The 15,156-nt window shown below is 38.2% G+C and overlaps 1 protein-coding gene across 1 annotated transcript in view; it reads left to right on the plus strand.

Annotated features, from left to right (window-relative positions):
• TMA16 (translation machinery associated 16 homolog) overlaps positions 1-15,156 on the plus strand; it is a 32,854-nt gene that overhangs the window by 15,058 nt on the left and 2,640 nt on the right. Inside the window, exons 2-7 of the mRNA XM_085059869.1 lie at positions 607-822; positions 992-1,186; positions 1,956-2,068; positions 9,004-9,041; positions 9,838-9,922; positions 11,038-11,186. Coding sequence (XP_084915995.1) covers positions 607-822; positions 992-1,186; positions 1,956-2,068; positions 9,004-9,041; positions 9,838-9,922; positions 11,038-11,186 — 796 coding nt within the window. The remainder of the gene's footprint in view (positions 1-606; positions 823-991; positions 1,187-1,955; positions 2,069-9,003; positions 9,042-9,837; positions 9,923-11,037; positions 11,187-15,156) is intronic.

Below are 15,156 nucleotides of genomic sequence, written 5' to 3' on the forward strand. Positions count from 1 at the left end.
CCATCGAGTCTACAGTCTGTGTTTCTTACAGTTCCAATTAAAAATTTACTGTGCATACCCTTCAGCTTCAACTTCTGTCCCAACCACACCCTCCAGCTCAGAAGTAAAGCCAGTTATACATCTGCTTCCCACCTAGCAGGGAAATGAAAACTAGACTTCTGTGAAATGAAAATAGATGGAGACCACCACAGTAGTTTTGCTGTGGTATTTTGATGGGAATGGCAATACCCACTGACAACCCCAAGCATGCATGCTCTAAAGACTCCAAGCTGTTCATCCAAAACAAAGAACCTACAAATTACTTTTTTCATCTTTTGTTGGGTTTTGTTGTTTTGGGGTTTTTTTTTTGTGGGGGTTTTTTATTTTGTTTGTTTGTTTTTTGGTTTTGGTTTTTTTTTTCTCTTGAGAGATAGAGCAATGCCTGTCTGTCAAGCTCACCGAGGGTAGGGATATCTGCAGTAAAACTCGCAGCGCAACCGATTCAGGTGTTTTGAGGTGATGAATTTTTACGTTTTTCCAGTGCTTTGGTAAGGTGTCAGCAATCACCTCAGATGCTGCAAAGATGTTATCCAGCTCCTCATCAGCTTTCGTTCCCGTGCTGCGTAGCCTCCCGTTTACCGCCACACGGGCAGCTCGGTGCCCCGGGCCCGGCCCAGCCCGGCTCAGCTCAGCCCGGCTCAGCGCGGCGCTGCGGGTGCCGGCGGGCAGTGGCAGCCGCGGAACGCGGGGCGCGGGGCGCTAAGGCCGCGGCGGCCGCCCGGAGCGCTGAGGCTGCTGCACCGCGGCCCGGAAGGAGGATCGCTCGCCATGGTGCGTGTGGCGGTATCGGGACAGGGACTGGGATAGGGACTGGGATAGGGACAGGAGTGTGGCTCCCGCAGCTCCGCTTCTGGGGACGGCGGTGGCTGCTCACGCGGTGCTCCCGGGCCCTTCCTTCCCGGCGGAGCGGCCGTACCGCGTCCCCGGAGAGGCCTCGTGACGCTGCGGCGAGTTCCCTGGAGGCCGCTGGCCCTGTGGTCGATACCGGCGGCTAGCCGAGCTTGCATTTAAAGACTGCTGCGATCCCTCCCGGAGGGGTTCGCGTCCTTGGGGCCTTCCCGGCAGGGCGGTGTGCGGAGGCGGTGTGGGGAGCGCGGTGCGGAGCAGTGCGAGGTGCTGCCGCCCCAGAGCTCCCGAGCTGTTCGCAGTGGGGTTGGCTTTGGCGTCATCTGTTCCTTCGCAGCCCTAAGCACTGATGTGATCGCAGAGAATTGCATGTACTAGAGCCTCCGTTTGTTGATAGCTGTTTAATATGATGCAGGAAAGCCTCCTTGCTTTAAGGTGGTTTTTTTTGCACGCAGTTAAATAACATCTTATTTCATAAGGTCTTCAGTTCTGTTCAGACACTTTTTCGCCAGAAAGTAATACAATTAGAGTAATTTAGAGTTATCATACTCCTGGGATTTGTGAGTAATATTCCCTCTCTGTGCAGTGTGAAGGGGTAGAGAAGGAAAGCCTCTGGCTGCTCCCTGGTGTGAGGCATCCCAATGATCTCTTGGAAGGAACAAGAAGGTCCCTTTTGTTATGTTGTACAAATTACATGTGGCCCTTGTCAAAAACCCAGATGGAACAATCTGATACAAGCTTGATTGGGGGCATTTTTCTGCAAAGGTACAGAGAAGTAATCTTAGGTTCCTGGCTGCAGAGTTTTACAAAATTGGTATTTTGATAGGAGTCACTATATAAGATTTCTTTCAGCATTTCCTGTGCTCTAGTGATTTTGTTACAGCATGTACTGACTTCAAGTAATTTTGTTATTTTAGTGGGTGGAATTGATAACGTGTTACTGTAAGTTAAGGGCTTTCTGAGATATCAATGCATGACCTTTTAAGTCTTTACCATAGTATGTACTTCAGTCTTCCCTTTAATGTTTTACTTAACTTTATTAGCGCATAATATCTTTGATTTCTTTTCAGCCAAAGTTACGAAAACCTCAAGGAGGGAAGCAAGAGAAAAAGGTTATCCATCCGTACAGCAGAAAAGCTGCACAGCTTGCAAGGGAAGCACACAAACAGGAAAAGAAAGAAAAGTAAGTTGACTGCAAAATCTCTGGGTAAGAGATAGAAGAATAATATCACAAAGGATACTTTTTGTTTGCAGCAGTGGAAAGGGGACTGTTCTACTGATACAGCCATAAGATAACAGAAAGGCCTGTTTAACTTAATGCTGCTGCTGAACCATGGGAAGTGAGAGGTTTACGTTCTTTAAATCAAGTTGTACAAAGTATGTAGTTCTGCTGCTTGACTTTGGGTGTTGTCCTTACAAGATCAGATTTCTTGCCTTTGATAATCTGAATAGCATGGTGCTGGTGATTTCACATGAAGGTGAAATCTTTCTAGTTTGGCCTTCCTTCAATGAGTTCAATAAGAATCCTGCTTGGGGTCTCGCTGCTTCTGCTGAAATGCTGAAATAAAATAGAAATATAGAAAATAGAAAAGAAAAGCCAAAACTCTTCCTTCAGAAGAGAGACTTCTGAATAAAACTGAATAGTTAACTCCTCCTTGGCAGTTTTCTGCTGTTCCATGGCAAGTTTGTTTTTCTGCGTTTAAGTGTTACTTCCTCCTCCCACAGAGGGAAAAGACAGCTGGTGAAGATAGACCTTTATTTTACATTGTCTTAGCTTGCTGTGGTGCTGTGGCTGTTTATTTAGAAAGTTACTGAAGCTAACTTCAAGCATTTTCTGTCAAAATATAACATAACACTGTATAAACTACATAATGCTATATAAATATATGTATAATCCTGGATGGACCATGTGAGCTGAGCCCAAGTACTCTGAAGGTGTTAAATTGGAGACTGCTGGTCCAGAGACTGTGCGGTTTTATTGTTGGGATTGATGGACAGCCTTACCCACAGCAGTTTCACTGTTGCTTTGACTAGAAGGGGGTCCTTTGCTACCACAGTAGAGTCATGTAGCCTCCAGCAGAGCAGCTGCAAGAATTTGCAAGTAGTATGTGTTGAGGATTGGGCAATTTGCTAATGTGCAAGTTTTCCATGCTGCTTTACATTTTGGCTGTGCTTTTTGACTGTTGATAGTAAGTTTTATTGGAGATTATTTTTGTACTGCTAAACTGACCGCTTTGTCCCTTACCTCTCTCACCTTGTGTCATAACAGCTACTGAGAGCTCTTAATCACAAAAGATGACTTAATCTTACTTGATTCTTAGTGTTTGCATTTGTGACTTTGCCATACCAAAAAACATGCACAAGAAAACTCATTGAAGGAGCAATACTTACTAATTATGCATTATGAGATAGCACATTCAAATATTTTAGTGATGGTCTCGTGGGGTTAGAATTACACTGATACAGACACTTGTGCTGATGTTTCTTCTTGGAGTGCTACTTCTGGTTCCTGTTGCAACAGCAAAAAGTTAAAAAGCCTTGCTGAAGCTGAGATAGACAATATCCACTGTTCTCCCCTCACCATGCAGGCAGTTGTTTCATCATAGAAGGCAATCAGGTTGGTCAAACATGACTTACCTTGAGTAAATTCATGCTCACTACTCCTGATCACCTCCTTGTCTTCCGTGTGTGTAGAGATGGCCTCCAGCATGAGGTGCTCCATTGCCTTTTCAGGGATTGAGGTGGGGCTGACTGGCCAGTAGTTCCCTGGGTTCTCCTTGCCCTCTTTGAAGACTGGGTAATATCTGGTTTTTTCCAGTTCTCAGGCACCTCTCCTCATCATCACAACTTTTCAAAGATGATCATGAGCAATCTAGCTGTGGTGTCTGCCAGCTCTCTCAGCACTCAGGGATGCATGCTATGGCTTAGTGGATGCCAAGTTTGCCTGGGTGTTCTCTAACCCAGTCATCCTTGACTAAGGGAAAGTATTCCTTCTAACATTCCTTAACCCTGGTCTACTGGTCAGGGATTTCTGAGGGCTGCTCTTGGCAGTGGAGGCCATGCAAAGAAGGTGTTTGGTATTTCTGCCTTCTCTGTGTCCTCTGTTACCAGGTCCCCCTCAATTCAATGACAGGCCCACACAGGCTTTAGATTGCCTTTGGTAACTGATGTATTTGAAGAAGCCCAATCCTTGCTATTGCAATCTAGGCTGATTGTAAAAGATGTAACCTTTCATTTTGCATAGGGAAAGTATCCCACCAAGAATAGTGTATCAGTTTTGACCATCCAAAGCATGTTGTGATAGCAAAATGATCTTATGTTCGTATCTTTATGTCTTATTTATAAGTTTTTTACATCTTATGCTTCTGGGGCCTAAACAGTTAACTAACATTGTTCACAGATTTGCTCTTTGTAGATCACTTTTGTTGTGGTTTTCTAAAAATACATCTAAAAATTAGTTGCATTAAAAGCATCCTCCAGTTGTCTATATTCTGTTTTCTGTATTGTCTTGGCTTGAAGAGCAATTCAATTTGAAAGACATGAATAATGTTGATTTTTTTTTTCTCCTATTGTTTTTAAAGACTTATTAAGGGTTCCAATTTCTTTTGAATCTCTATCTAAATGATCAGCTTGGTAAATTTTCAGGATATTTTTTTAAATACTGGGAATTAAACATGTGAAACTTTTAATGTAATTACTTAGCTCTCAGTTTCTGTAATACAATCGCGAGATTTGGATTCATTTTGCATAACTCGGAAAAAGACATGATAAATTTCTGGTGTTGTGGATGGAGGAAAGCTTTCCACTTCTACACTCTGGGCAAAAAGAAATAGCTCACACCAGTTTTGTTCTTCCACATTGCTTCTGCAGGTCTATTAAATGTCTTTAAACAATTTTCCAAATTGCTTCTATTGAATGACAACCCTGTTCTCTGGTTGGAAGCTGAATACATCTTTTGGTGGTAAATAGGAGAAGCTGCCTTGTAATCTTTACAGAATTTTCTTTCTTAGTCCCATCTACAAATCTGGTACTTCTTTGACCATACTTGTTATTGTATTGGAGTAAGTTGTCTGAAGTATGAATAGAACACAAAACTGGAAGTGGAATTCTCAATATGGTCTCACCGGGCCTGGGTAAAGGGCATAATTTCTCTGTACAGGCTAGTGCACTTTTGCAGAATAGAAAAATTGGATTAGAGGAGTCAATGAATGCAGGAAGGCCACAGAATACACCTGTATTATTTTATTTAAGCTGTGGATTTTCTTGCCAGAAGATGCTCTAATTGTGGCTGGCTAAATTTGTGCAGTAATACTTTTTGAACATACGTACATTTTATCTGTTGATTATTGTTTAATACAAATTAATTACCTTGGGTGTAGAACCCTGAAATGGCATGTTACTGGAGGGTGAGAATGTCTTTTATGGAAGTGTCAGCCAATGTTTTTGGTTTTGTGTGGTTTTTTTCTTTGTGTTTTGCTTGTTTTGGTTGTTTTTTGTTATTTATTTCCTTGGTACTTGTCTGGAGACAGGAATCAGGACTGGAGACATTTTGGGCTTCTATTTACTTATTAACTTTCCTATAGGATGGAGAAAAAGAAATAACTACTATGAATGTTCCTGTTTACGTTATAGAGGAAGGAAAATTGCATTAAGCTATGAGATGCATATTCAAGTATCTTTTGTCCAGATGAATAATAAAAAGCGGTAGATATTATCCACAAAGAATTTCAATACTTAAAATGCAGCACTGGGAAAAACAAGGGAGAAATTCTGCACTAAGTTGCAGAAGTCTTTTACAGCCTCCATTGACCACTCTTCACTGCAAGCATTCTCAACAAAATATGACAGCAGTAATAGGTTTACTGTCCAGAAACTGTGACTGCATTACAAAAGACCAATCTTAACCATAATAAGAGGAGACAGACCAATTGCTTGTAGAAAATTGACTACAATCTTAAGTCATCTTGTTCACTTGAATTACACCTTTTTCTTGCCTGCATACCTCTCCTCTCAGTTCTCTTCAAGGTCTAATGAGCAGCAACAACTTCCAGTGTATTATTGACAGTTTATTCTCTCTTAATCTACATGTGAATCCTTATTCCTTTAGGCAGCTTGTTCACTCTGTTAAATAATTACAAGGCTGTTTTTATGAGACAGCAATAGCTGCTTCAGGGGCAGTAGTAGAACACTGACTTCTCTGCACTTTAGGAAAGCAGACCATAGTGGGAAATTAATGGAATTTCTGTAGCAGTGATGTACCAACACCAGTCACGTTTTGCTGACAGCTGCAGAAATACTATCTGATTTTCGTAGCTAAAGCTAATCTAGCACTAGATTTTTTTCTGTCATTTTCCCTCCTGAGTCAATATAGACCCTTTCTATTGTGCATGCATTATAAATTTCGGAGGAGTTAGTGCATTTTCATTGCAAATAAGCCAGTCTAATGCTGACATGCTCTTAGATGTGAGAGCTGAGGAGTTTTTACAGTGATGGGGCATCAAGTGATCCTTTGGGAGTAAGCAATAACCTTAAAATATATCCTTGTAGAGCTCTTTGTTTGCTTTCCCTTAGGTTTTCTCTTCTGTAACCTCTTAATCTCGCTTGAGCCACTATGCTTCTACTTGCATTGCTTGCAGCATTAATGCTTTCTGTCATGCTCTTGCAGATTCTTCATGAGGAGCTGAAAAAAAATGCTAGTTTTTAAAATTATTCATTTTCCTTACAGAAATAAATGAACTGAAAAAAATAATTAAAATTTTTAATTCTTGTTGAGGGATTTTCATATGGAAGTATCATAAAATGGTTAAACAAGCTAACAAATATGGATGTGTATGGAGAATTATGAAAGGTATTTAGAAATCTGAAACAATTAAATATGTTTTGCCAACCATTAATTTTTTTTTTTCCTTAGTGAAAAGCTTATCTTAGTTTTCAGAGCCATAGATGGCATTTGTATGTGTGGGTATTACGGGGAAGAACACTTCTTACTGAGTTTGTAAACTGCTTTGGGAAATAGTTATTAATTGTTGGTGTTTAGAGTAGAACAGTTGAATACATTATCTGAGATAAAGAACTGCTGAAGGAACATGTAGGATTTACTTTTTAGGTACCTAGTAGACATCAAGAAAACCACTAATCATTCTTATTAATAATCAGTGCTTAAGCAGAGGATTTCTGGGAGGTGGGTGAAGGAGAAAATCATGATGAAATAACAGCCTGTCACAAGATTGTGTCCCTGTCCTTAGCCTCTCCTTCCCGTGAGCAAAAGCTATTACTCATTGTGTGGAAGGAGATGAGAGGAAGTTTCGTTGACTCACCAGATTTGATTAGCCTCCCTGGTAATGCTGTTGTCTTCTGGCAGTCAGTGAGGTGAGGTTTTTATGAAAAGTACAATAAGGTAACATCTGAGCCTATCTATTCAATCTTTCCTATACTGAAATTAGTTGTGTGCGTAAGGAGACTGAAGGTTTTTCTTCCAGAAGAAAATGGTGGTTCTGTGCTTCGCTGCTTTGATAAATAGATTATTTAGTGACCCTAGCAGATGCAAATAGCAGTTTGTAGTGTTTTAGAACATGGATGGATGCCACGATTCTGTTTAGGCAGCTTTTTGAGAAGCCATCATAGTTTTCTCCATGGCAAAGCTTTGCAGACAGGCTTGTCAGGCAGTGTTGCCATGCAGGGTTCCCAGCAGGGACTGCCGGTGTGGAGTTCCATAGGGTGGAGTATGTGTCCTTTTCTGGGAAGCTATTACCATCCAGAGCTCCCTGCTGTCAGAGCTCTGAGGATAAAAGCCTGCCCAGCTTGTATTGAAATCTTTTTCTGCAGATGCTGGGATATCCATAGAAGTAAAAATGTCTTTGATATGTTAGTGGAATTGTTAGCAGCTCACACATGCTGTGCATTTGCTTTTACATGGCTTTTAGACAGTCTTCAGAGGATAAAGTACTTCTTGGAAAAGCTAATCTTTATTTAAATAATGTAGGGTTGTGGACAAGTGACACAAGTATGTTTGTCTCTGGAAAGTAGGAGTTTATCTTTCAATTCCAGTTTTTGTGATAGCTGACAGACTTCTGTGTTGTGAGTTACTTCAGTTAGCTCTGAAATGCTCATTAAATTTTATAGAGTAAAAGGAATTTAATAAAGGAGCACAATATCTGTGAACTCTGATGAATTTATTTATTCTTTGTCACTTAAACCCTTATGATTTACTTAATATGTTACCAATTTTCCTATTTAATAATAATAATAATAATAAGTCAGTTTTATGAGAGGTCCTTGAATATATACACTGAGTAGGCATGGCTAAGATATTCTTTCCAGTGACAAATTTCATACTTACCCTGATAATGTCTTACATTCCTTTCTGGAAACAACAGAACATGGCAACATCCTTTGATGCAGCTGGAATCTGACACCTTGAAGACAAAAGAGCACGAAGCACAGGACTTCCTGTTAGAGAACTTGTATTTTTTGAGAACTCCTAATTAGAATGAAAATTAATGCCAAATAGAATTGTGTACACATATCCCATAGAGTACAGCAGACCTTGAATGTCCTGCCACAAAATGGAGTTAAAAGCACTATGAGATAGAGTTGGGCTTTTTTTAATCTTCTTTAATAAAGTAGTTAATTTTGGTTTCTTAGCATATTAACCTTTGTTCACTAAGCACAAACTTTAATTATTACAAGTTTTTAGGTAATAGAATGGTATTTTTCATATTGCATGCTTGATTTGCAAGAATGCCGGGCAGTGAAATCTCCAAACTCATTAAATGTACCAGAAGAATATCAGAAATACTTAAGGAAATTGTGACAACGCAGCTCGTTGGTGAAATTCTTTTTGTTGTGCTCTGAGAAAAATGTTGCATTTTTATTTCTTCCAAGAAACTGTTTAGCTTAATAGCTAAACTGAGCAATTTTCACATAGAAGTTTTACCAAAAGGTAGATCTTTTGGATGAAACACAGTAAGTTTTACATTGTTTGGAATTTGTTGAATATGTGTATTTGAAATTTTGCCTTGACTTCCATTGTGACTGAAAAAAAAAAGAGAATAAAATTAAGGTCATTATTTATATGGTACTCATTCCTGGCTAACATATCTGTTTTTTCTCTGCTAGGTTGAAGACTGACAAAGCTTTGCGTTTAAGTATTATTGGTAAGCAAAAACTTGCATTACTGAGTACAGTATTCAGCTTCTTTGTAGAGATTCTAAGTTTAACCAACTTTTTAGGCAGTGCAATTAGAGTTTCTTCCTCTATAATCTGATTCTGAAGTCTTCAAATAGTTTGTTGAAATACTGAAATACCTAATATGTCCACCCAAGTGATATATACAGGGTTGAATTTGGGGCTGAGTATATCCTAACCTTTAGTCAATGTGCACAACAACAGGGCAATATAGATCAAACGAGTCTTGTGTACATCTGTACACATATTTATTGTACGTGGTCTCTGTGCTTTTTATAATTACTTGTAAAAGATGATATATGTAGGTTAAAAGACACATTGTGCTAGCAAGTAAATTCAAAACTGAGACACAACCTGGAATTTTTATCTCCCATATGATTGATCCTACACCTTTCCAATTTAATTTGTTTTAAAATGGTGATGATCAGAACTCTTACTCAGCCATTGTGGTGTTTTTTTCACCTAAGTTTCCTTCCTAAGCAATTGACATAGTGTTACTGTAAAAGTTAATTTCCAGTAAAACAAAGCTTAATGTCTTTTTTTTTTTTTTTTTCTGGTAAGCAAGGCATAAAATTAATCTGAAATTATGTGGGAATGTTTCTATTACAGGTACCTTCGTACCTGGTACCTACAGTATCAGAGTCTATGACACCATTCAAAATCTTGAAAAATGGAAGGGCATTTAAAAAACTTTGAGAAACATTAATTTGAATTGTATTTGCTATAGTGGTGGTATAATCATTAATGTCAAATTTACTCTTGTAGGAGAAAAACTACAATGGTTTCAAAGTCACCTTGACCCCAGTAAAATCGAGTACACGAAGAAGGAAGCTGGTGAACTAATTGAAAAGTAAGACTGGTGTTAAAAATTATTAAAAAGCTTGACTTAGCTTTAAAAATAATGTTCTTAAAATAAGATCTATAAAGTGATGATGACTCAGAAAAGGAGTTTTATATATTGATATTGATAATATCAAGTAGTTAATTTTGTTGCCACTGACATATATTGACAGATATATATAGTTGTACTAGAATTATTCAAATAAGTCATGTTTTGTAGTACCCTTATTTTTCAAATTATTGAAGTGTATCCCTACTTTTGTAATGTGTGGAGGACTCTAAATGATTTGGACAGTAGTAATCACATGCATTTGCTTGTTGGGTTATTCCGTGACACTTGAACGCACAGATTTCATACTGCTTACTCCTTGAGTCTCCAGTTTTCCTTGCTGAGAAGATGAAACAGTAGTCAGGTGGGTCAATCTGTAGGGCAGGAGTTACCAAAGTTTAATCTGATGAGGAAAAACTCAGTAATTTCTGTGCTGCTGGATATATGTACCTGTGGCATGTCACCTGCTAGCTAAATAACATGGGATACATATATATTCTTACCCAGGTGTATTTTATCAGTTTCCTTTAGAAGCTCTGACATGTTTTCTGGTAATGAACAGTATGTTTGTTCTACATGCTCATCAATGGTAGTGATACTGCAAAGACAATGAACACTTACTCTTGGGATTTAAATTGGAAGTTTGCAAGAAGATGTAGAGCACATGCCAAAGAAGACTTTTACTTTGGAAGATACTATTGAGGGGGTGAAATCCAGCAATTAAAAGCTGGGAATTTAACTCATTCAGATTTAACACTGGTCTTCCAGAGCAGGTGAATTATAATAATGAGGGAGTTCTGTTTTATGCAAACATAGTGTAAAAAAAAAAAAAAGGCAAATAAAAAAAAAAGGCAAATAAAAAAAAAATTCTTCTGGAAGCCACATGTGATTTAAATGAAGTTCTAAATGGAGCATCCACTTTGAAGATTAAAGTAGCTGTTCAAACTGAAGAAACATCTCTAATTTAGAAAAATAAATACAATTAGTAAAATAATTCATTAGATTATCAGAGTACTTCTGTTTTGCAAATTTTTTGCATGACTGCATTTAGCTTTAATGCATTTTATTTCTTTCAGTTACATGTGTCGATTCAATGCTGAATTGGAGCAGATTGAATTACAAAACAGTATTAAAGGCAGACAAGGAAGACAGCATGGTTCCCGGGAAACTGTCATCAAGCAGACAATAGAACGTGAAAGACAACTCTATGAGGGCTATGGAATAGGTATGTAAAAGCATTAGAAAGAATTCTGTGCTCACACCTGCTCACAAGGCCACAATCTAAGCAAACTTTTTGGCATTGTCTTTAGTTTTCTCTTTAAAGAAATTAACTAAGTGCTAGGTGCTTATGCCTTGCAGAACTGTTTAGGAGGAGGGCTGGCAGGATGAAGAAAAGGAGAAAAAAAGACAGTGGAGATCTGACTCATATATGCTGCTTTGCCTTTGAGCATGTTTGTTAATACTGTCATTTCATTGCAGGCATATATAACCTGCTTTTGAAACTAAAGTGAGATTTTAATGCACCTGCCTTGAATACAAATTCTGTTCAGCAGCTTGTTTGGACCTTCATTTGATAAATGGAACTAGGCTGAAGGGAAGCAGCAATAGTTTGGTGTAATAAGGAAGAAAGACAAAGGCATAATGAAAGTGCAAAAAGCAAAGAGTTGTTTTGAGGATAGTCAAGAAGTGAAGTGTATGTGTATTTCTTTAACCAATAATATGCACGTTGGAGCTGAGTGATGAACTTGGCTTTAATGCTGAAGTATTACACAGACACAGTCAGTCCTTCTAATAGTGAAATACGTCATGGAAGACATGAAAAATCTAAATTATTCAGTAGTTAGGATACAAAGCACAGCAAGGTTTGGGTTGTATGTCATATTCTCCAGTCAGCTCTCCCAGCTCCTTGTGCACCCTCAGCCTCCTCGCTGTTGGGCTGGGGTGAGGAGCAGAAAGGGCTTTGGATCTATGCAAGCCCTGCTCAGGAATAATGAAAACATCCTGCTTTCATCAACACCATTTCCAGCACTAATGCAAAACACAGCCCTGTACTACTAGCTACTGTGAAGGAAATTAACTCTATCCCCGCCAAAATCAGCACACCCTGATACGTATTGTACAAATAAAGAAAAATGATGGCTTTAAAATTTTGCCAGTGCACCCTGAAGAGGAATTTAGCAATATCTATATGACTGCATGCATAATCTTTGATTTCTTAGAAGGAGGGGGGAAAAAGCAATAGGAAAATAGATGCTATGATTGTCATCAAACAATAGCTCAGTTGTGGAAGATACTCTTTTTGGTTTTTGCTTTTAAATTTTAGTTCTTTTTTTCCTTACTGCTTTGTGAAAAGCTGACAGAAAAAAGCAGTAGGGCTAGAGAAAAAGATGTCAAATGCACAAAGACAACATAAAAATAATGAAAAATCTAGAAATATTGTAGGCAAAATTTGAGGTTATTATAGAATTAGTAAGTAAAGCATTCAGAGAACACAGTGCAACTTCACATATTAAATACACTTTCAAATCATTCATTATTTGTTATCACAGCTGCTGCGGGTTTTGCTCTCTGTCTAGGACAGTGTTCATTCAGAGAAAATAGTTGCTGCTAAGTACTATAGCAACTAAATACTGTAATTAGGGATTGGGCATAAATAGAAATCAGCTGGAAACAGTGCTTTTATGCCTCTAGCTCATTATTAATCCTGGAAGCTTTAGTGAGTGGAGCTTTTATAAGTGACTTAGATTTGTTGGGCTTTTTCCCCCCTATTCTTGAACTCAGTTATTTCTTGTATGCATGTGCATCTACTATGAAGAGACTTCATAATATGTATTCTTTTCATTTAGGAAAATCTGCTAAAATTGGACGCAGTCTATTTATATCATAGAATCAATTAGGCTGGAAAAGACTTCCAAGATCATTAAGTCCAACCTTTGACCAAACACTACCATGTCAGCTGTTTCTTGAACACTTCCAGAGCTGCTGATTCCTCCACCAATTCCTTGGGCAGCTTGTTCCAGTGCTTAACCATCCTTTCAGTGAAAAAACCAAAACTTCCTGATGTCCAACATGAATCTTCCCTGGGTGTAGCTTGAGGGCATTTCCTCTTGTCCTGTCAAAGTTATAGGTAAATTAAAAACTAATTCTTTATAAAATGTAAAAATTTGTTTACAAAAGTCTTAGTAATATAGTAAATAAAATATAGTAAAAATATAGTAAATTTTAGTCTTTTTTAAACAAACAGTAGCTATACAGGGAACGTTATCAGTGAGGTTGTTGAGGTTTAGCAGCTCCTTGTCACTTACTCCTTAAATACATCTATGGTAGTTTTACTGCAGTTTTCTTCCTCTTGTTTTCACTTTTGTGTATTTGGGTTTTTTCTTTAATCTGGTCTTAAATATTTATAGCAAAGCTATTGAAAGGCAATGCAATGTATTTATTTATTTGTAACGCAGTTAGCATTCTTTCAGTGGAAAAGCATCATAATTATTTCATCTGAATATCGCCCATTTTTGATAATTTGCTTCTAATTACCTTTCATGTTCTTTCAGATGCACAGTATTAATCTTGGGGGGAAGTGGCTTTTAAAACTAAACACACTAGTCTTATTAATTAGTTCTGGAGGCTTCACATTACAGGGAAATCAATTTAATTCAGATGAAAGCTGTCTCATTTCCATGTATCTGCTAATGTAACTTCTGTACTGTTGGTTAGCTTCTATTTTCTGTAGTGATCATTATTGTATAACTGAATGGTTCTTTGCCTAAAGAGCATCTTCAGTTTCCTTCTTTTTAACAGGCTGCTTGTTCTTCCTCGAAAGAAGAAGCAAAACTATCTGAAAGGGTCAGAAACATTAAAAAATGTTTACTTAAATCTTTCACTGCTGTTTTGCTAAAGCACTTAAATTGCTGAATACTTTGTCTTAGAAATGTCAGACAATAATCTACTCCCCCAAATACTGTCTTCATTTCTTTTCCACTAGCTCTTGTGGCATATTTCTCTCTTACCTTTTTTTCTGTCTTTAGTTCAGAAGAACATGCTCCTGTGACTTAACATTTTAAAACAAATGAAGGAGTTCACAAGCAGGAGCAAAGACCATGACACTTGTGCGTGCTAAGCAGATGCAGCTGAGTTAGACAAGTATTACTAATCTATCATAATTTAGAAAATCAGCTACTGTGCAGTTTGTAGTTACTTTATTTCTACGTGCAGTTCTATTCTTAATCTGGCAACTGAGTAGTTTTTATTGTGTAACATATTGCAAACACACATGTAAGCGTAGCTTAAAAATTGTGCCACTGCCAAAGCAGTAAAGATGAATTCAGTGCCAGATCTTAGTTTGTCACAGAATCTTCTCTCTTTAGAACACCTGCTTTCTCACGATGTTGGTGAGCCCTTTATGATAGGCTAGATAAAACCGTGAGAATATTCTCTTTGGAAAAGGTCCTGCGTAACTTAAACCCACTAAATGTTTCCAAAAAAAGGAGAAAAGCAAATGAAAGGGCTTCATTTGAAAGTCTTGTCATTTAGTTCTGGTTTGTGTGACAAGAACATGAACTGTATGTTGAATCAGTGCTTTGATATAAGGAACAAATACAAATCTCAGCATGGTGCCACTTCTGCCACACTCACTGTTGACATCACTGCCTGCACTACTGGAGGCAAGTGGAGTAGCACTGATTCTCCTTGTCAAATACCTGGGAGAAAGGAAGAAATTCTTTCCCTTGTGGGAGCAAGGATGTTTCAGCATTTGGCACTATCCTGCCATGAGTGCAGTTCAAGGGACTGCAAAGAATGCAAGAGAAACCATGGCTTTGTTTCAAGGCTTTATTGGAAAGGATGGACCTAATATGACATGGATATTTATTAGACCCAAGGAATCACCAGACCAGAAAAGCATTAGATAAATGTTTCTTTGCCTTGCCTTGCTTAGCTGTGAGCAGCATCACCTCATCTGTTTACCTAGAAGCAGTCTGCAGAAGTCACTGTAATTGTTATCAAAACAGTTTGCATATATTACTGTTCTTCACTTGATAACTTTCTAACCAGGTGGGAAAGGAAGGAATAGTTTTCTGAACAGTAAAGACTGTCTGGCCACAAAGATAAATGACACAGGTGTCATCATCCTACGTTTTATGGTAGCAAAATCATCCATAATCCTGCATTGGTAGTATGATCTCATTTATTACTGTAAG

This window comes from Lichenostomus cassidix, chromosome 4 (assembly GCF_008360975.1).
Source record: "Lichenostomus cassidix isolate B80296 chromosome 4, HeHo_3.0, whole genome shotgun sequence".
NCBI classification, from domain to species: Eukaryota; Metazoa; Chordata; class Aves; order Passeriformes; family Meliphagidae; genus Lichenostomus; species Lichenostomus cassidix.